The sequence below is a fragment of the Schistocerca piceifrons genome, chromosome 2 (assembly GCF_021461385.2).
Source record: "Schistocerca piceifrons isolate TAMUIC-IGC-003096 chromosome 2, iqSchPice1.1, whole genome shotgun sequence".
In the NCBI taxonomy this organism is placed as follows: domain Eukaryota; kingdom Metazoa; phylum Arthropoda; class Insecta; order Orthoptera; family Acrididae; genus Schistocerca; species Schistocerca piceifrons.
In genome coordinates, this window is record NC_060139.1 from 577162150 (window position 1) to 577184787 (window position 22638).

At 41.0% G+C, this 22638-nt stretch overlaps 1 protein-coding gene across 1 annotated transcript in view; it reads left to right on the forward strand.

The window, feature by feature from the left end:
* Positions 1-22638, forward strand: part of LOC124777774 (serine-protein kinase ATM-like) — a 470606-nt gene that overhangs the window by 444011 nt on the left and 3957 nt on the right. Inside the window, exons 44-45 of the mRNA XM_047253284.1 lie at positions 12230-12344; positions 12439-12608. Of these exons, the coding sequence (XP_047109240.1) occupies positions 12230-12344; positions 12439-12608 (285 nt within the window). The remainder of the gene's footprint in view (positions 1-12229; positions 12345-12438; positions 12609-22638) is intronic.

Genomic DNA, 22638 nt, shown 5'->3' on the forward strand with positions numbered 1-22638 from the left:
GTTGCAAGAACTTCAAGCTTTTCTGGGTAAAATTGCCTTCGGTTCATTCCTACGACGTCCACTTTTGCACGCCTCTTCTACCTCTTCCTTCAAAAGGTAGGTTTCTTTGTCTGGTCTCCGGCATGCGTTCAGTCCTTCACCATGCTGTAGGTCTGCCTCAGGTCAGCTCTGTATCTAGCAACTTTTGACCCTGATAAACCATTTGTTTTGGCTATGGATGGATTCCAGTACATCCTGGAGGCAGACCTCACCTATCAAAATGCAGACAGGTTGGAACAGCCACTGGCTTCTGCATTCAAAACTCTCAATCCAGCACAGGTCCACTACTCTCAGGTCGAGAAAGAGGCTCTGGCCATTGTGTATGCAGTCACCAAATTTCACATTTTCTTTTATGGTGCCAAATTCAAAATCATTACAGACCACAAGCCATTAGTTTTGTTATTTAGTTTTTCCACATAGGTCCCTGATAAGGTGGCCTGGAGGTTGAGCAGTGGGCTTTAGTCCTCTCCAAATACCACTACGACATCCATTTTCAAACCAGTGGGTGCAAAGCCAACACAGACGGCTTATCCCAGCTGCCTCTTGACCCGAGTTTGATCGAGAGGAGCTCATGTGTTTTCATTTGGATATCATTTCCTGCCAAGCAGTAAATGGGCTTCCAAACCTTGATACCTGGGTTGCCAAGGCCACAGCATCTGACCCTTTTTCCAACTAACTTGTCCGCCTCATCCAGCAGGATTGGTCACCTAGTCCTCCAGGCCACACTAATGATCCACTTGTCTTGTCTTGTCGCGGGGCATCATCTGTTGATCTTAAATGGTGTCATCCTCTCCACAGATAGTGCAGCTCCCAGGGTGGTTATTCCTGGTAGTTTGCAGTGGGATGTCTTACAGCTGTTACATAAGGGTCATTGGTGTGTTTCCCACACCAAAACATTGGCTCACAGACATATGCGCTGGTCTGCCGTTGCCACATACTGGATAATTTATCACCTGTTAAAATCAGTCAAGAAAATGGTGACAGAACTGAAAATGTTTTCTGTCATGCAGATACTCCAGTAGGATATGAGAGGCGACTACAGATCTAATCATCAAATTGTAATCATTATCTTAGCAGACATCCTCTTCAGTCATTCATGAAATTCGTTTTATACCCTAAATGACTTTCATCTTAAAAAGAACAAGTTTTATGCTGTAGTTATTCAATCAATAAAAGACCATGGCCATGGAAGGAGGAGAGGATTGGCAAATGTACCAGCTTTTTTGCACGTAATGTGACTTGAACACTAAAAAAGAAAGAAAGAAACAGAGGAAGAAGATGAGTAAGACATACAGCAATGCCCTTGTCTAATATTTGTGACTGACAGAAACTGCATCTTAACAACAGTCAAGACCTGTACTCCATTTATAAAAGATAAATGTTGAATATTGATGCAGTATATCCTATTGAAGCAGCTATTGTGTATGCCTTCCTTGTAAGTGTAGCATAGCACACAATCACTATGGTGATTAACTGTGCTATTGGTGCAGCCTTTCCCAGAATTTGTTTTAAACTCAGAAAGCTGTTTGTCCTATGGTATAACAGATACCTTGCAGCCTTCCACATTACAATAGCAAAACTTGCCATATTATTATGGAGAGTAAGAAGAAATCATTACTTGCGTATTAATCGTTCCATGCCATTCATAAGAAGATCGAGTTAATCAGGATCTCACTCAAAGGGGAAGTTAACATAGTGACTTCTGTACTAAAAATGAGAGATCCAGTAGTGGTTTAGTGAGGTTGATTTACAATGACTGAATATTTTTACTGCCACAAACACATGCTGTCAAAATCCATTGGTCTGTTGACACATAACAAGCACACATTCAGAAATATCATTCTTTTGAAACTTCACTGTCAATTTTAGTTACACGAAGTAATGAGTGCTATCACCTGGGGATCTCAAGATGATTCTGGATTTCTAGATTTCCAAAAGCCTTTTGATACCATTCCTCAGAAGCAGTTTCTAATCTAACTGTGTGCCAATGTAGTACAAGTTGTTGGTGTAGGGAAGACACTAGAGTGGGTAATCAGTCCTCTTCTGATATGAGTCATGGAAATTCAAAATCTCAAAAATTCTATCCAGGTGGGTTCTTGAGGTATTGCAGTAAGTATTGTGATAGCACCCTGCTGGAGACAAAAAGTCTAACATAGTTTCCTGTGCAAGCGTAACTTCACCATAGTACTTGTTGACCAAAAAAGGTGAATGTACCTCATGTATCCATTATTTTAGCTCTCTCTGGCCCAATTTTTATTTTGAATTAGAAAAAAATGAAAACAGTATTTTTGACCTGTAAATTCTTCTAGCATTGCATTAAACATGATTTCAGTTTTTTTAATTAGTACATTATCAGGGTGTATACAACCCGGGAGATCCGGGAAAAACCCAGGAATTTTTTCATCTGGGAGAAAACCGGGAAAAACCCGGGAATTTTTTTAGAATTCCGGGATTTTTTCTTTTAGTTTTCAGTTAAATTTTTGTTATTTTGACTGGTAAGAAATAATATTCAAACAAAGGATATTACTGTATCCCACTATTGCAGAATAACACTGCAGCAATAAAACATGAGTGAGAGAAAAAAACTAAAATAAAACTTAAGTTGCAAAGGAAATGCGCCATGTACAACAACAAAACACAGTGCTCATACAAGCATCTGCCAGCAGCAAAATGTGTCAGTCTTTAGGAAGACTATGCAATGCTTTATAACAACAAATTGCCTCCGATGAGGGTGACGTCATAACTGTTTACATCAGATTCATGTGAGCAGTTGCGTGCGGGCCCATGCGCATGCGCGGTTGAGTTTCGCATATGTAGTACCTTCTCGCGCTTCTGGCTACAAAAGTGTGGTTGTTAGCTGTATAAGCAGTAGCAGCAAGATGCTACTCGGAAAAATTTTACTGTCGTGCGCAAGCTGCCATATTCACTGGGAGCGAACCGGGGTATCTGCCCTGGGTGGCAATTTCAGTCAAGCATTAATCGCCTTGCAGAGCAGTGAAGTTATTTTTGTCGGTTTGTTAAAGAAATGTGGTTTTTATTAATCTTTTCCGCTGATGCAGTCAATTTATTTTTAACGAAATGTTTAATTCTACACTATTGGCTAGTTTCAACTGTTCTCTGCATTTCAAAAGAGCATGTATTCGTCTTCTTCCAAGTATGGCATGTGCCATAATAAAGAACCGAAAATGCATGTTATTATAGTTCATGAAGTTCCGATGATCTTGGAATATCCTCTGATGTCTTGTTTTTTTATGACATAACGTAAGATCTTTTAATGTTTTACACGTACGAACATACGGACTTCTTGTGTCATTGTAGATGCGCAAGCGCTGTGACGCCTGTTGTTTGGTGCTCTCTGGCAACTGCCGAAACGAACCTCTTTCTAACAGGTCGCGGGAAAATATTGCGAATGATTGATTGAAAAGCGTTACTTTCAAAGTAAATTTCCTTTTACGCAAGATGAACTATGTGCGATGAATTTCTTTAATCACAGAGAGTTTGACTCTCATTTAAAAATCAACTCTTTGAGGATAACCATTTAGAAAAATTTCGAGCCCAGAAGATCAGACATTTATGTCGTTATTAAAAATTTCGCTGGCACATTTCTGTGATGTATCTTGAAGTGTAACACGCGCAAAGAAGATCAACGTTGCACGTGAAAGTTTAGCTTCTCTTGCAGCTTATTAATCGTTGATACCAATATTGCATGTGAAAGCTACACTATGTATATTAATTTAAACCATTAACTTTTCCTATTTGTGTGTACATGCTACTTAACAGTGATAATGCTATTGGCTGACTGCATGACGTGTCCTATGCTTTGAATATCAGCTGTATCGGCTTTTGAGATCACGTGACGACTGGCCTAAAAAAGTGCGTTGCAATCTCAATAAACTGATAAGTTTTACAGTTCCGAGGAAAAGGATACTGTCACTTAACACGGAAAAAGTGTATTTTCACCCGGGAGAAAGTGTATTTTTAACCTGGAAATTCAGGAGAAATCTGGGAAATTTTTTTTCCTTGTCCACATATACACCCTGATTATTTTTTTCCTGTCAGGTCCATATGGTCCCAATACACATTATCCTTTTGATGCTGCCATCTGGTGATCTAGTGAATGCACTAGACTGTATTAGTGCCATGTGGAAACAGTGGGCTTTCATTGATACTGCAGAAACATCAAAAACTGTAATGGATCCAAATGGACCCATTGGGCTGGAAAGGGTTCATGGCACACACATGAATTAAGATTGACAATTCCCCAGGTAGTCTGACCATACAGTTTTATTCAGCATCACAACACAAAAAAGTTAAATTCCACATAAGGTAGCAACAACTCAAATTATCGCCCTTGATCAGAGGTGAATACAACAGTCTGGTAATTACACTAGCAAAGTTCAGAGTCAGTGTTCACACAAACACTGAGTCCCGGGCAGATTGCTGGGAGCTGCTGGGCTGCATCACGGTGTGGTGTAGACTCAGCAGAAACTTTCAAACAGATGGGCAGCCAAAGGCTGTTGGCATGCGTGGCGTGGAGCTGAGTGAAGAGCTGAGGTGCAACTTTAACTGCCTGCTGGAGGTTGAGCCACTGCTTAAGTACACAGCAGGCAGAGGAGCTGCAGATGCAAGCTACTTCCCTCAATAGCAGTGCTGCTGTACACGCTGCCTATGAATGATGATAGTGGTCCCTGTTGATGCCTGCTGGTGTTTAGCCTGTCAACAGATTGTAATCAGTACATGATCCAAATTTATGGTGTGGCAAGTAAACAGTCCCCAAAGGGAGGAACCACTGTGGGCCAAAGGCAAGTAACCTGCAAAGTGCGGAAGCTGTGCTAGAAACAGGAGTGGCTGTTGGACAGCCAGGTACTAGATCTTCCTTCCCCCTTAAGAAAAAGATGTACAAGGCGTCCCTTGGCGGGGAAGCCAGGCCAACCAGAGGAGGAGATTTTAGTGCCAGTGGGCACCTCCCATGGGTCAAGTCAATGCAAAGATTATCTATGTGAGAGGGCAGAGCTTGGGGGCTGCCACCCCGTTCCCTAGATCCCAGGACCTGAGATTGTGAAGCAACATCTATAGAGGTGCCATCACCATCTCAGTCCAGGCAGTGAAGAAAGCATAAAACGAAAAGAAGAGTAGGAGAATTTTGGCAGTGGAGGCACAGACCGTTGTAGACTGCTTGACAGATGTGGCATAGACAAGATGCAGACAGCATTGAGAGACAAGAGTTCAACCAATGCAGCTGCGAGTGCAATGGCGCACTAGTCACTGGTGGCACTTAGAGACAGGGCTCAATCAGTGCAGCTGCCATGGTGGCAGTATGGTGGTTTTCAGGGCGCTGGTAGCACTGGGAGACAGAGCTCGGCCAATGCGGCTGCTTGCATCACACTGAAATGGAAGTTCGAAACCAGCAGCTCTGGTAAACAGGACTCAACTAGTTCAACCACTGATGCAATATGCAATGGGATGTCATGGTATCAGCAGGCATAGGTGGCACAGGGAGACAGGGCTCAGCTGATGCAGCTGCCAGAAACACAACGATGCCACAGCCATGAAGCATGTGGGACAGTAGTCACTGGAAAATAAAATGCATGAAGACAGTAGATAAGAGGAAAGGACATGCTTGGAGGGTGGGGATAGGGCTGAGTTGTGGAAGCATATACGCACGGAGAACAAAGACAGCTGAAAATGCATGAAATGTGAAAACCACCCAGACTTAAGCATCCAACTGAGCATGCGAGGCACCCAGATGGTGCATGATACAGCATGCTTTAGAGCAATCTAATGAAAAAGATGAGTAACAAAAAAAGATTCCTGAGGTAACATGAAAAATGATGTAAAAGAAAAACTGCCATCAATGACATGAGAAGAGGAAGAAAACTATTAACAGTACCCTACACAAACATTAGAGACATTGTGCATAGGAGCATGGGCAATATATACACTACATAATCAAAAAAATGAAAAAGCACCTAGGGAGTCAACAAAAACAAGTCCAGAAGAAGAAGAAGGCACGAGGTGTTGCGCCACACTTTTGAGGACGCCCAACCGTGGCTGCATCTTCTTGAAGGGGGTGAGGCAGTACTGGGTTGAGCCAGATGGCAACAGCCAGATGGGACATGGCAGGAGCCAGGTCTGAGTGCTGTTATGCCAGGTGACTACACTGGGAAATGCTGCTGGTACCCTACCTTGGTAAATACCCATGGTCTAGGGGCAGCGTCTTTGATTAGTAATCAAAAGTCCTCGGTCCCGTGTTTGAAACCCACCACTGCTTAAATTTTGACTAATAATCAGCATTGGCTGCCAAAGACTTCCAGCATAAAGAATTCACCCTCATTCTGCTGATGGCCTCGTAAAAAAGGGTGGAGGAGCGGACAGAGGTTCATGGCACACTCTTGTCCTAGGTTTGGGAAGCTGCCCCTAAAGGCAGAAGAATCAGCAATGATCAACGGCATGAGGCTACAGAAGACAATGGAAACCATTGCATTAAAGACAAGTAATGTTTATCCCCAGGACATGTGGCCTGTAATTGAAAAAGTGTCGTGATGATCTCTCCATTGGCAAAAGATTCTGGAATAGTCCTCCATTTGGATCTCCAGGAGGGAACTGCCAAGCGGGAGGTGACCTTCAGAAAAAGACTGAATAATCAGCAAAAGGGTAACATCCTACAAGTTGGGCCATGGACTGTCAGAAGCTAGAATGTAGTAGGGAAACTAGAAAATCTGAAAAGGGAAATGCAAAGGCTCAATCTAGAGATAATAGGGGTCAGTGAAGTGAAATGGAAAGTAGACAAGGATTTCTGGTCAGATGAATATAGGGTAATATCAACAGCAGCAGAAAATGGTATAACCAGAGTTGGATTATTTATGAAAAGGAAAGTAGGGTAAGGGTGTTACTGTGAACTGTATAGTGATAGGGTTGTTCTTATCAGAATCAACAGCAAACCAACACCAACATCGATAGTTCAGGTATACATGCCAACCTCGCAAGCTGAAGATGAAGAGATAGAGAAAGTGTATGGGTATATTGAAAGGGTAATACAGTATGTAAAGGGATATGAAAATCTAATAGTCATGGGAGACTGGAATGCAGTTGTAGGGGAAGGAGCAGAAGAAAAGGTTACAGGAGAATATGGGCTTGGGACAAGGAATGAGGGAGGAGGAAGACTAGCTTAGTTCTGTAATAAATTTCAGCTACTAAAAGCAAATACTCTGTTCAAAAATCACAAGAGGAGCAGATAAACTTGGAAAAGGCCGAGTATACGGGAAGATTTCAGTTAGATTACATCATGGTAAGACAGAGATTCCAAAATTAGACACTGGATTGTAAGGCATATAAGGCATACCCAGGAGCCGATACAGACTCAGATCACAATATAGTAGTGATGAAGGGTAGGCTGAAGTTTAGAGAGCTTTGGAGGACTTAAGATCAAATAAGGCAGAAAGGATTGATAACATTCCATCAGAATTTCGAAAATCATTGGGGGGAAGTGGCAACAAAACGGCTATTCATGTTGGTGTGAAGAATGTGTGTGTCTGGTGACACCATCCGACTTTCGGAAAAATATCATCCACACAATTGCGAAAACTGCAAGAGCTGACAACTGTGAGAATTATCGTACAGTCAGCTTAACAGCTCAAGCATACAAGTTGCAGACAAGAATAATATACAGAAGAATTGAAAAGAAAATTTGAAGATATGCTAGATGACGATCAGTTTGGCTTTAGAAAAGGTAAAGGCATGAGAGGCATTTCTGGCATTGCAGTTGATAATGGAAGCAAGAGTAAAGAAAAATCAAGACTCGTTCATAGGATCTGTCAACCTGGAAAAAGCGTTCGACAATGTAAAATTGTGCAAGATGTTCGAAATTCTGAGAAAAACAGGGGTGAGCTATAGGGAGAGGCAGGTAATACACAATATGTATAAAAGCCAAGAGGAAATAATAAGAGTGGACGGCCAAGAATAAAGTGCTCAGATTAAAAAGGATGTAAGACAGGGATGTAGTCTTTCTCCCCTACTGTTCAATCTGTGCATGGAAGAAGCAATGATAAAAATAAATGTTCAGGAATGGAATTAAAATTCAAGGTGAAAGGATGTCAGTGATACAAGTCGCTGGTGACATTGCTATCCTGAGTGAAAGTGAAGAAGAATTACATGATCTGCTAAATGGAATGAACCATCTAATGAGTACGGAATATGGATTAGAGTAAATCAAAGAAAGACGAACGTAATGAGAAGTAGCAGAAATGAGAACAGTGAGAAATTTAACATCAGGATGATGGTCAGGAAGTATATAAAGTAGTGGAATTCTGCTACCTAGGCAGTAAAATAACCAGTGACAGACGGAGCGAGGAGGACATGAAGAGCAAACAAGCGATGGAAAAAAAGGGCATTCCTGGCCAAGAGAGGTCTACTATAGTCAAACATACGCCTTAATCTGAGGAAGAAATTTGTGAGAATGTGCACCAGGAGCACAGCATTGTGTGGTAGTGAAACGTGGACTGTAGGAAAACCGGAACAGAAGAAAATTGAATAATCTGAGATGTGGTGCTACAAAAGAATTTTGAACATTAGGTGGATTGATGAGGTAATGAGTGAGGAGGTTCTGCGCAGAATTGGAGAGGAAAGGAATATGTGGAAAACACTGACAGGACAGAAGGCGAGGACATCTGTTAAGACATGAGGGAATGATTTCAGTGGTACTAGAGGGAGCTGGCGAGGCTGGGGAAAGGTGGAGGATGAAATACACGACACAAACCTGAAGCTGGTGCTGGAGCAAGTGAATGTTTATCCTCATCACCATCTTTTGTCGTGGACAAGATGCTATCACTTTGGGGCTGAACTATCCGCATTGCCATCATTTGTATCTGTTGTTTTAACTGCATGCACGATTTAAGATTGACAATTCCCCAGGTAGTCTGGCAACACACTTTTATTGAGCATTACTACACAGAAAAGTTAAGTTTCACATAAGACAACAACAACTGTAACAATCATTCTTGATGGGAGGTGAGTACCAACCAAAGTCATTAGAAACTTCTGTCCAATAGTCACACTAGCCAAGTACACAGTCATTGTTTGTGGAAGCACTGAGTGCGAGGAAGATTGCTAGTATCTGCTAAGTGATACGGAGTAGACTCGGCAGGAATGCTTCAACAAATGAGTGACTGACTGCCGTACGTGGCCTGGATCTTAGCGAAGAGCTGACATGCACCTGCAACTGCATGCTGCAGGCTGAGCCACGAATTAAGTAGAAAGCAGTTGTAGAAATATCCACAGGCTTGTCATGGCCTGTTCCCTCAATAGCAGCATCACTGTTACTACTACGTGCATCGCCTGTGAATGATGATGGTGTCCTTAGTGGTGTTTGCTAGAATTTAGCATGTAGACAGATTTATTGTAATCAGTTCGGGACCCAGACATGTGATGTATTAGCAATGTGTGTAAACAATCTTTGAAGGGAGGAGCTGCTGTGGGCCAAGGGCAGGCAGCTTGCAGGACATGAACATAGTTCCAGAAACAGGACTAGCCAATGAACGGCCAGATATTAGAGTACCAATTGGTAGTACATCATCATGCAACAGGTACTTGAATGGTGTTTCAAGGATCCTTTCCCTATTATTATAAAATCCTTCTTTGCGGAATGGTATTTTGGCTACAGAATTGAAGTCTGGCTCGTCAGGCCAAATTGCTGAAGAGATCGATGAGACTCTGGTCAGCATTATAAGTGCCACTTTGTGTACTGTGTTCGTAAGAGCATAATATTCATAGAGTAGACACCATTTCAGTGTTCATTATTTGCAGATGGTTTTTCAATTGTTCTTTTTCTCTTGCCTGAACTGATGCTTGCCTGTTTAGCAAAAATGAACATTATTTTCTGGGACAGTGTGGATTTGCAACTACTTGTTTGCCTGAGTCTAAACAGAGGAATATTGTAGTTACCTCTACCATTTGCTCTCTATGCAGATCGAAGAACATGGCAGATAGGCTATTCACCTTCTGCTACTGCTTCCTGTTGATGCCCAATTGCATTCTCTTCAAATTGTAGATGACATTTTGCTCCCTGTATTTTACTCATGATTTCAAAAAGTTTTCCAGTCAACATTGTCAAAAGCATTTTCTAAAAACACAGATGTAATAAATATGGATTGTATCTTCTTGAGTCTGTCTCCTAAGTTAAGTTATAGTGTCAGTGTTTGGTTTTTTCATGACCCACAAAAATTATAGCTGAAAGACATTAAAGGCCCGCCAAATTGTACAGTTTTCTGCTGACAAGTATTTCATGCCAGATCTCAAGTTTGACCATACCAGGTAACTCAAGATAGTGATACTGGACCAGAAAGAAAATTTTACTTCTAAATCTAGCAAAATCTGTTATACACAGAAGAATAATAATAGTTATATACATACCCAAGATGTTGATAGTAATAGTCACCTCTCTATCTGGTACTCCCTTAATCAGGTTTTCAGTTTTGAGGTGCAAATGAAGTGAAATTTTGATATACTTGTTGCATATTTCTTACACAGAAGTCTCTTTTATGCTGACCTGCAAACTGTTTTGTTTATGTTACTGAAGCTTGATAAAGCATTAATTCTGTAAAAGTGACCAGTAAGTAAAAGTACCATCATCATACTAAGCCCTCTTTCAAAGACCTCAGAATATTTTCATCCACTCATTGCTGTACCCTCACTGTTTAGTGACATTTGTCACCAATAATAAAAGGACATTATGAACAGTTATGTATACCAAATTTCTCATATAAATGGCACTTCTTTCTAAAACACAAGAAGTGTTTCAAAGTTTAGTATGAAATCCTTAAGAACCTGCCAACAAATGTGGGAATATTGGTTCACAAATATTGAGAAAGTTTAAAAAAATTTCCTTATATGTTAGTGCTTCTGTAGTTTAGCAGATGGTGCACAATTTTGGTTTGCAGATCCGTCTTAGTGTTACAATGTCTGTAGTACAAGAGGTCTTCATATGCACAAAGACAAATATTTCTTCCCTCCAATATTTCCCCTGTGGAATATAAATTGGTATGTAAACAACAGCTGAATAACTTAGTTGGAAAAGCAGGTACATTTTAATGCATTCAAAACTGACATCAAACAGATGGTTGGGCAGTTGTGCTACCTATTTTATCACATATTTAAAAAGTAATAGCTTTTATTAATTAAATAAATTTGAACAAATTCTTATATAAAACAATAAAACCTGGTATGACTATTCATAAGAATATTTTAGAATATATTATAAAAATCAGATATACAGAATACTGTTGCTTAGCTCTGTTTTTATTCTTGGGGGGGGGGGGGGGGGGGGGATTGTACCATTCTTACACACACCTAACACTCAGATGTATGAAGAGCAATATTACAGTAACAACAACACCAAAATAGCTCATGTTTTGCACTCTTTTTTTTTTCCCATCTGGCTATAACTGATATCAGCAAGAATTGCTGACACTTATTGGCTGATTTTTTTCAGGTGGAATCTGTGTCTGCTCCAATGCAAGATGAGAAGAAACATCAGTTTTTTAACGTGCATTGCTGTGTATCACAAGAGAATCGCCTAACTTTATGAGAAACTGGCAAGAGTGCACTTTATTTTGTCTATATTCCTCATCTCCTGATGAACCTTGAATGGATTAGTGATTTCCATGTCAATCAAGTGAAAGATCCCCTCATCCACCACCAGTCGCAATGTGCTAAAAGAGCTATATGCATAATTTAATCTGATTTCTTTTTTCACTTCTGTGTCACAAACAGTATGAAGTAATGCACTACAATTACTTATTGTCTGTTTAAAGATAAATAATAAAATGAACAGGACTATATGCAAGAACTTCAATATTGTAGCTCAGTGTTGGAACTTTCGTGTGCGTGTGTGTGTGTGTGTGTGTGTGTGTGTGTGTGTGTGTGTGTGTGTGTGTGTGTGTGTTTGTTTGTTTGTTTGTTTGTGTATATTTTCGTTCAGTTTGTTTTTTAATTAGTGAGTGATTGTATTTACTCATTTCAATTTGTATTGTACTTTCAAAGCCATTCTTGAACAGTCTGACATACAAAAGTTGATTATTATTGCTGTTTTACACTTATTTCCTTGGAAGTTTATCCTTCCTCTTGTGTATGTGTGTGTAACTTTAGCTTTGGATGTTGTGTTACTTAATACTCATGTGTCTTTTATACTCTTCAGGTATTGCTTTTGAAATGGGACGCATACTGCCAACACCAGAAACTGTACCTTTTCGACTTACTAGAGATATTGTTGATGGAATGGGGGCATCTGGAGTTGAAGGCGTTTTCAGGAGGTGACATTTAGTAGAAAAAGTGTAACCCTTGGTTAATCCTCTGTTTTTGCTGCTTACAACTATCTAATCTATTTTTTCATCTTATCTATTGCAGATGTTGTGAAAAAACAATGTCTGTGCTGCGTCAAAATCAAGAAACTATATTAACAATACTGGAGGTTTTACTGTATGACCCATTGTACTCATGGTCAGTTACACCGAAGAAAGCCTACAATCTACAGTCCAATTCAGGATCACTGGGAGATGAAACTGATGCTGGGGAAGGTAAGAATCTGACATAATTTTTCACACACAGTATTTCTCCCAGTACAATCACATATGTGAAGGGGTTTGTGGCATAATGATCAAAGCCATGTTTGCTCATTTTGAGAAACTGAATATTTATGAAACATTGTACAGAGAAGCCTATGTATGTATATGGATACTGAGTCTAGTAAGAGATAGTGTTAATACTGAAGCATAAATTAAGTGCAGTAATTTTTATGTTATCACTATAATTATGGTAAATCCCATGTATTTCACTTTGTATTAATAATTCTTGAGCATAATTAAGTTATATTAGTATTATCATCATAATTGTGTATAAATTGCACGAATTTCAGTTCGAATTAACACAAAAATACATCAAACAAAATTTCCTCCAAAATAATACTAATAATAATACAGAAATGAAAACCACCTGATGGTGGAACAGAAAATATAATTATGTTTCATGGCAATGTGGTGCAAGTCAGCCTTGCTTTACTTTGCCACAACATGTAAACAGAAAATCTGATTTTGTTTCATGGTATCGCAGAGCATTCAGACATACCTCACTTTGCCATAACATGTATCATACAAACCATTTTGTAGTAAAACTTGTGGTGCCATCTGTGATGATATTGTGCATACGATGACATACATCATTGTGGCATCCAAAAGAGTGCGGTTTCCGTTATATAACATAGAACGTAACTCATTTTCATCAAAATCTGACTTACACTATTATGCCATAAACCACTTCATATATTGCATTACGTGATGTCTTCCTCAGTGTGTCCTTGTTCCAGTTTTGTTTCTCAGTATGTCCACATTACTCTTCTCTGTAAACTACAAAGTACTTATGGCAGGAGTTTGAAGGAGCTCTTACATAAAATGAAGAAAATTATCATCATTATTGTGTTTAACTAAATACAGTAGGATTGATTCGTCTTGAGATATTCTGTCTAGAAACTGTACAACCATTAAGGTGAGAGGTGAGTCAATATCTGCCCTCAGGACATAATTTTGTAACACACTATTTTTTGAGACACCAGTACAGGTGAATCAAACAATCATTTTTTTAATCAGTCTATCTCACAGGATTTTACAAGCAACTACACTCCTGGAAATTGAAATAAGAACACCGTGAATTCATTGTCCCAGGAAGGGGAAACTTTATTGACACATTCCTGGGGTCAGATACATCACATGATCACACTGACAGAACCACAGGCACATAGACACAGGCAACAGAGCATGCACAATGTCGGCACTAGTACAGTGTATATCCACCTTTCGCAGCAATGCAGGCTGCTATTCTCCCATGGAGACGATCGTAGAGATGCTGGATGTAGTCCTGTGGAACGGCTTGCCATGCCATTTCCACCTGGCGCCTCAGTTGGACCAGCGTTCGTGCTGGACGTGCAGACCGCGTGAGACGACGCTTCATCCAGTCCCAAACATGCTCAATGGGGGACAGATCCGGAGATCTTGCTGGCCAGGGTAGTTGACTTACACCTTCTAGAGCACGTTGGGTGGCACGGGATACATGCGGACGTGCATTGTCCTGTTGGAACAGCAAGTTCCCTTGCCGGTCTAGGAATGGTAGAACGATGGGTTCGATGACGGTTTGGATGTACCGTGCACTATTCAGTGTCCCCTCGACGATCACCAGTGGTGTACGGCCAGTGTAGGAGATCGCTCCCCACACCATGATGCCGGGTGTTGGCCCTGTGTGCCTTGGTCGTATGCAGTCCTGATTGTGGCGCTCACCTGCACGGCGCCAAACACGCATACGACCATCATTGGCACCAAGGCAGAAGCGACTCTCATCGCTGAAGACGACACGTCTCCATTCGTCCCTCCATTCACGCCTGTCGCGACACCACTGGAGGCGGGCTGCACGATGTTGGGGCGTGAGCGGAAGACGGCCTAACGGTGTGCGGGACCGTAGCCCAGCTTCATGGAGACGGTTGCGAATGGTCCTCGCCGATACCCCAGGAGCAACAGTGTCCCTAATTTGCTGGGAAGTGGGGGTGCGGTCCCCTACGGCACTGCGTAGGATCCTACGGTCTTGGCGTGCATCCGTGCGTCGCTGCGGTCCGGTCCCAGGTCGACGGGCACGTGCACCTTCCGCCGTCCACTGGCGACAACATCGATGTACTGTGGAGACCTCACGCCCCACGTGTTGAGCAATTCGGCGGTACGTCCACCCGGCCTCCCGCATGCCCACTATACGCCCTCGCTCAAAGTCCGTCAACTGCACATACGGTTCACGTCCACGCTGTCGCGGCATACTACCAGTGTTAAAGACTGCGATGGAGCTCCGTATGCCATGGCAAACTGGCTGATACTGACGGCGGCGGTGCACAAATGCTGCGCAGCTAGCGCCATTCGACGGCCAACACCGCGGTTCCTGGTGTGTCCGCTGTGCCGTGCGTGTGATCATTGCTTGTACAGCCCTCTCGCAGTGTCCGGAGCAAGTATGGTGGGTCTGACACACCGGTGTCAATGTGTTCTTTTTTCCATTTCCAGGAGTGTAGTTTCAGACACTTTCACCATTCATGCTGCAGTTATGCCACATAGTTACCCGCCATTCTCCTTTGTTTCTCTATGAAGTCTCCCCTTTCTAACTGAACAATAACTCATGCATATCTGATTAACTGATAGGAGCTTGAGCTCTTTGCTCAGCAAATGTATGGACAGGTGCAGCCATGCTTATACTCCCCCCAAGACCGAGCGAGGTTGCGCAGTGGTTAGACACTGGACTCGCATTCGGGAGGACGACGGTTCAATCCCGCGTCCGGCCATCCTGATTTAGGTTTTCCGTGATTTCCCTAAATCACTCCAGGCAAATGCCGGGATGGTTCCTCTGAAAGGGCACGGCCGACTTCCATCCCTAATCCGATGAGACTGATGACCACGCTGTCTGGTCTCCTTCCCCAAACAACCAACCAACCAACTCCCCCCAAGAACCATGGACCTTGCCGTTGGTGGGGAGGCTTGCGTGCCTCAGCGATACAGATAGCCGTACCGTAGGTGCAACCACAACGGAGGGGTATCTGTTGAGAGGCCAGACAAACGTGTGGTTCCTGAAGAGGGGCAGCAGCCTTTCCAGTAGTTGCAGGGGCAACAGTCTGGATGATTGACTGATCTGGCCTTGTAACACTCACCAAAACAGCCTTGCTGTGCCGGTACTGCGAACGGCTGAAAGCAAGGGGAAGCTACGGCCGTAATTTTTCCTGAGGGCATGCAGCTTTACTGTATGATTAAATGATGATGGCGTCCTCTTGGGTAAAATATTGCAAAGGTAAAATAGTCCCTCATTCGGATCTCCGGGCGGGGACTACTCAAGAGGACGTCGTTATCAGGAGAAAGAAAACTGGCGTTCTACGGATCGGAGCGTGGAATGTCAGATCCCTTAATCGGGCAGGTAGGTTAGAAAATTTAAAAAGGGAAATGGATAGGTTAAAGTTGGATATAGTAGGAATTAGTGAAGTTCGGTGGCAGGAGGAACAAGACTTTTGGTCAGGTGATTACAGGGTTATAAATACAAAATCAAATAGGGGTAATGCAGGAGTAGGTTTAATAATGAATAAAAAAAATAGGAGTGCGGGTAAGCTACTACAAACAGCATAGTGAACGCATTATTGTGGCCAAGATAGACACGAAGCCCACGCCTATTACAGTAGTACAAGTTTATATGCCAACTAGCTCTGCAGATGATGAAGAAATTGAAGAAATGTATGATGAAATAAAAGAAATTATTCAGATAGTGAAGGGAGACGAAAATTTAATAGTCATGGGTGACTGGAATTCGGTAGTAGGAAAAGGGAGAGAAGGAAACATAGAAGATGAATATGGATTGGGGCTAAGAAATGAAAGAGGAAGCCGCCTGATAGAATTTTGCACAGAGCACAACTTAATCATAGCTAACACTTGGCTCAAGAATCATAAAAGAAGGTTGTATACATGGAAGAAGCCTGGAGATACTGACAGGTTTCAGATAGATTTCATAATGGTAAGACAGAGATTTAGGAACCAGGTTTTAAATTGTAAGACATTTCCAGGGGCAGATGTGGACTCTGATCACAATCTATTGGTTATGAATTGTAGATTAAAACTGAAGAAACTGCAAAAAGGTGGGAATTTAAGGAGATGGGATCTGGATAAACTGACTAAACCAGAGGTTGTACAGAGTTTCAGGGAGAGCATATGGGAACAATTGACAAGAATGGGGGAAAGAAATACTGTAGAAGAAGAATGGGTAGCTTTGAGAGATGAAGTAGTGAAGGCAGCAGAGGACCTAGTAGGTAAAAAGATGAGGGCTAGTAGAAATCCTTGGATAACAGAAGAAATATTGAATTAATTGATGAAAGGAGAAAATATAAAAATGCAGTAAATGAGGCAGGCAAAAAGGAATACAAACGTCTCAAAAACGAGATCGACAGGAAGTGCAAAATGGCTAAGCAGGGATGGCTGGAGGACAAATGTAAGGATGTAGAGGGTTATCTCACTAGAGGTAAGATAGATACTGCCTACAGGAAAATTAAAGAGACCTTTGGAGAAAAGAGAACCACTTGTATGAATATCAAGAACTCAGATGGAAACCCAGTTCTAAGCAAAGAAGGGAAAGCAGAAAGGTGGAGGGAGTATATAGAGTGCCTATACAAGGGCAATGTACTTGAGGACAATATTATGGAAATGAAGAGGATGTAGGTGAAGATGAAATGGGAGATATGATACTGCGGGAAGAGTTTGACAGAGCACTGGTGTTTTGGCAGATGTTTGCAATCTGGTTTTTGCAGCTTGTAGCTAGTGTCAGATCACAGAAATCTTGCTCGTCATGTCTCACATATGATGCCCGTTGTCAATGGGAAGTGTCAGTTAATGATTTTTAAAGTGGAATTTTACTTCCGTACTCAGTAGATTGGTCCTAAATTAGTCTAGTGCGTTACTTGCTTTTTTTCAATGTGTATTAATGGGACGGGAAGGGGGGGGGGGGGGGGGGGGCACTCCAGCAGTGACAGCTGTTACTGCTACTGCCATGCGAAACCAATCATCTGTCGCTGCTGACGTTCTGGTAACACGTGACAGGGTGCACAGATTTTCATAACACGAGCGAGCATGCTGCGCACTGAATAGCTGTGTTAATGTTAAAACAGGTAAACATGTAAGAGCAAAATCATAGTTGAATCTTAGTTTAACTAAACAACCATAAAATAAACTTAAATAATGTGCACTACAGCACTGTTTAATTTAAAAATAATGAAATAAAGTTCCATTATAACACACTTTTGCCACGGACAGATGTTATCCCACAGTAATTACCCACTTGAAGCATTAAACAGTGCAATTTCATCAGAGCCCGACCAGCCAAATATTCAGTTGCTCATTATCTTGCAAACAACTGCATCATTGTGGGTTTGTGCCGCTAGCTTGTAGTGTGAGTCATTTTCTTGCACACATCATAATTTGTTTCTGACCTAGCTCAATGTTTATTTTATATTACTGTTGGTCATCTGAATGTATGACAACCCAATTTATCACCTTGTTAGCTGAAGCAATAATGAAGAAATAGATACGGTTTTGCCATTGCAAAACAAGACTGGAATGTTCCAAAACAATTGTAATTGTGTTTTTCACACTCAAGGGTTAATACATATCGATAAAACAAATAATGCACTAGTCTAATTTGGGACAGTTCTGTCAAATGGAAACATAAAATTATGATTTAAATATCAGTTTACTTGTAATGGGAAACAAACTGATACTTGCTATCGACACTGGGCATCGTATGTGGAATGTATGAGCAGGATTTTTTTGGGATGATTCCAGCTACACATTGCAAAAGCGAAATTGTTACATCTACTGACACAGCAGGGAAAGTACACTTGACAATCCACAGAACACCCAATATACTACACATTGTGCCCCTTGAAGATGAAATAGACTTAATCCACACTAACAAGAAACAGTACTGCACAGATGTGCCTGTATTCAATAGATTTCAGTAGATGTTATCTCTGAAACTTGATCTAGCAGATGATCTGAAGTCCTTGGAATTAAACAAATGCTCTGAAAAATTAGAGCAGGCATTCAATTTGCAGCAAGCAAGTTCCCAATCCGTAAATCTAACAAAAACAGCCAACTTTAAGTTACTATCATTCAGCTCATTGAGGATAAGTGACATAGATACAGCAGAATACACAACTTTTAATTACGACCACTCAGAAAGAAATGAGAAAAGGTTTGAGGAAATTTAATAATAATCTGATCAAGCAGATGACTGAGATCTGGATCTGTTTGAAATGCAGAAATGCAACAGACAACAACAAATTTTATACAACTTTGAACATGGCTGATGTTTGCAGCAACCATATACACAAATTTGGAAAACATGTAAAAATCTGCAGGGTGTATTCGACCCAGTACATCCAGGAAATCCGGGAAAAACCCGGGAATTTTTTAGAATTCCAGGAAGTTTTCATTGTTTTAGTTACCAGTTGAATTTTTGTGATTTTGACTGGTAAGAGCCAATACTCTAATGAAGGGTATTAATGTATCCTGCTTTTGCAGAATAGTACTGAAGCAACAAAACATGAACTAGAAAAAAAAAGAAAAAAAAAAAACGAAAATAACACTTAAGTCGAAAAGGAAATGCGCCATTACAACAACAAAACACTGTGCTCATACAAGCATCTGGCAACCAAATTGTGTCAAAGGCTTTAGGAAGAATATGCAGTGCTTCCTAACAACAAATTGCCTCCGATGAGCGTGACGTGACAGTTGTTTACATTAGATTCATTTGAGCAGTTGCAGGCGGGCTCTTGCGCGTGCGCGCAGTTGAGTTGCATGCGATTAGTACCTTACCTTCTCCCGCTTCTGGCTACAGAAAATGTTCAAATGTGTGTGGAATTTTATGGGACTTACCTGCTAAGGTCATCAGTCCCTAAGCTTACACATTACTTAACCTAAATTATCCTAAGAACAAACACACACACACCCATGCCCGAGGGAGGACTCAAACCTCCGCCGGGACCAGCTGCGCAGTCCATGACTGGAGCCCCTTAAGGGTATATGGAACGCCCTATGCATACAATGTTAAATTGAGCTAAAAGTTAGGAACATTTTCTCATTTGTTATTTGGACGATACGCTTGATTTTTTCACAGAACGCAGAGATATGTTCTGCTTTTATGCTGAATTATTAATTTTGAAAAAATAATGTATAGTTTTTCAGATATTTTATTTTTTGTAAATGTTAAAAAAGTTATACATTTTAACAAGTATTTTAAAATTTACATCCATTAATACAAAATAATTCCACATATCTTTTAATTCAGATATATTAGAAGGTCTTAAGGAACAACTACAGAAAATTTCATCTTTCTACTATAAATAGGCCCTGAGAAAATGTACCTTATACACAAAAAAACTAAAGTTACGGGAAATTAGCTTCAAAGTTTTTACTTCAGTACAAGCCTGCTCCATAGCTTGTATCATCAGAATCATCCAACAGCTTCCTCTTGATGGCTCTGCTATGCTGTCTAGCCATCTTTGAATATACTTTTATGGCATTATCTGAAGACCTGAGCCATTCCTTGTCCAAACAAAGCATAGCTGCGGCCGTTCGTAGTCCTACACAGAGCCCCAACTTCTGCAGAACTTTGCACTTTGTTGTATTGCCCTGATTGAATGATGAAAAAGCATCATAAACGCCAAAGTGAAGTGTGTTTATACCCACAAACACAGTTTTAGGTAGTTTATTCCATATCACATGGTTCACACACTCATTTGGATTTTGAGTCCGACCATGAAGACATTTCTTTAGTAGACTAATATCTGCGAGGTCTCGGAATATTGGTTTTATTTCATCCATTATGGCAGATGGCAGGTGATGAGGGTGATTGTATTGTTTCTTAGTTACCTTGCCTCTGTTGTACTTGCACCAACTATCGTCTCCTTTTGGACATAGCCCATGTTTTCTCGTTGTTTGAAGCTGTATGAAAAAACAGAGCGCAGACTGCTCTTCTCATTAATTCTGCATCTGCTGTATTCTGTCTTATTGCTAGAACATAGCACTTCTGAATATGATCTATTGCAGCATCAGTCAGTCTATTTTTCCCATCTAAAGTTTTTCCATCGCTCAATTTCTTGCCTTTCGTGCTAGCCTTGAGCCGTCGAAGTCTTGATCCCATCCTTTTCTGAACATGGCCAACACACTCCAGTTTGGAAATTTTCACATCGTTACCATAGGGTCTCAGTTCCCCAATTTCTTTGAAAGCCTTTGAGTCACTATCTTCAAGATAATTTATGTATCTAACGTTGTACCATTTTACTGAGCGTTGATAAATACTTCTTACACCAGCAACTTCCATACCACCACTTGACCCATAGTAATTTGCCATGCACTCCTCTTCATGTTTATTTTTCATTTTCTCCTTGCATCTGCAATGCTTGGAAAGTATTGCCACATAAACTACCTTACCAGTGTCCACACTTGTAGCTGTTACTGCACCATTCAGAGATGTGTGGCCTCTCTTCTGCCAGCTTCCATCAAAAGCTATGGACAAGTCTCTGCTATTATTATTTTCAACAACTGCTTCCTCAACAGCATCTTTCATGTTTTCCTGTGCCACATGTTCCACAGCAGAGCCTATTGCAATTATGTGTTTGTTAAATTTTGAAGGTGGAGGAGGGAGGTTCATCACATCACACAACATGGCACCTGCAGCCCTGCCCTTTCCTATACACCGTAATCCATAAACCAGTCTAATGTTTATATCGTATAGTTTACCTGTATCTGCAGTAACATGTGAGGAATTGAAGAAAGTAACACTGTGTTTGCAATAACTGCACATCAACTCTAATTCACAAGCAAGTCCTACTTGTAAGTTTGTTTTCAATGAAACACCACATTTTCCACGTTGTTTGCAGCACATATTGTTCTCCAAAACGTCTGATAATAAAGAGACGTTAATTACCTCATATTTTGTAGTCCCAGCATTTAGTTTCTTGTATTCTTCTTCAATTCCAGCTAGTTTTCTTCTTGAAGCACTTTACGGTGTAGTAGCAGCAGCATCACTCAATGTATCACTACCAGTGTTGAGGTTAGTCGCTACTGGGACATCAGATACTGATGAAGATGAATCAGATGAATTTTTAGTACACTTTACGCTCTTGCGCCAATGTACACGCTTTCTAAATACCTTCAGACTAGGTCTTGGCATGTTGAAGGAAAGAAAACTCAATGACTTTTCCACATACGACATTCACAACAATGACATGGATGTACTCACAAAGGAAACAATACAAATGGTGCAGAATCTATTGTCAACTGTCTAGCAGTGCAGCCAACAGAAAAGCTAACTCTCTTGTGCTCAATTATATCTCTGGCAAGGCTGTCTATATCAGGTATATTTCGCGTCTCATATACAAGGTGCGGAACATCGTGTGTCGAAATTATTTTAAAAAATGATTTAAAATAGTTCTATTCACGTCATCCAAATATTTTATACATGGTATTAAACAGGAGTGCCTAAATTTTTCGAAAATGCATTTACCCAAAAATCGATTTTTTCATCGAAAAACTCATTCCGTATACCCTTAAACCGCTCGGCTAATCCTGCGCGGCTGGCGACAGATGTGTGCCTTGGCGCCACTATCTAAATTGCTCCGGTTCGGAAATCGTAGATCCGGGGCTGATGCACAGAGCAGTCTGAGTTGTAGTTGGGAGGTGGGTAGTCTCCACGTGACCCGTGTTTACATTTAGTGATTTTGCTGTTTCCTCTTCGGTTATTGCTCTCACATTAAGTGAAAACAAAAAGGATTTCTGTGGCCAGGAGCTACCAAATGAATTAAAATACTCGCAGCATTTCAAGTGCACGTTTTCCATCTTCTAGCTTGTATGACATTATGCCATAATAATGAACCAAACATGAGATAGTAGAGTACTGGTACTCAAGAAAATTTACATCCGAATCTGGACATAGCCTACGATTGTGCATTTTAAGCCGAATTACGCATTTTAGTATGGTTCACGAAATTTCGAT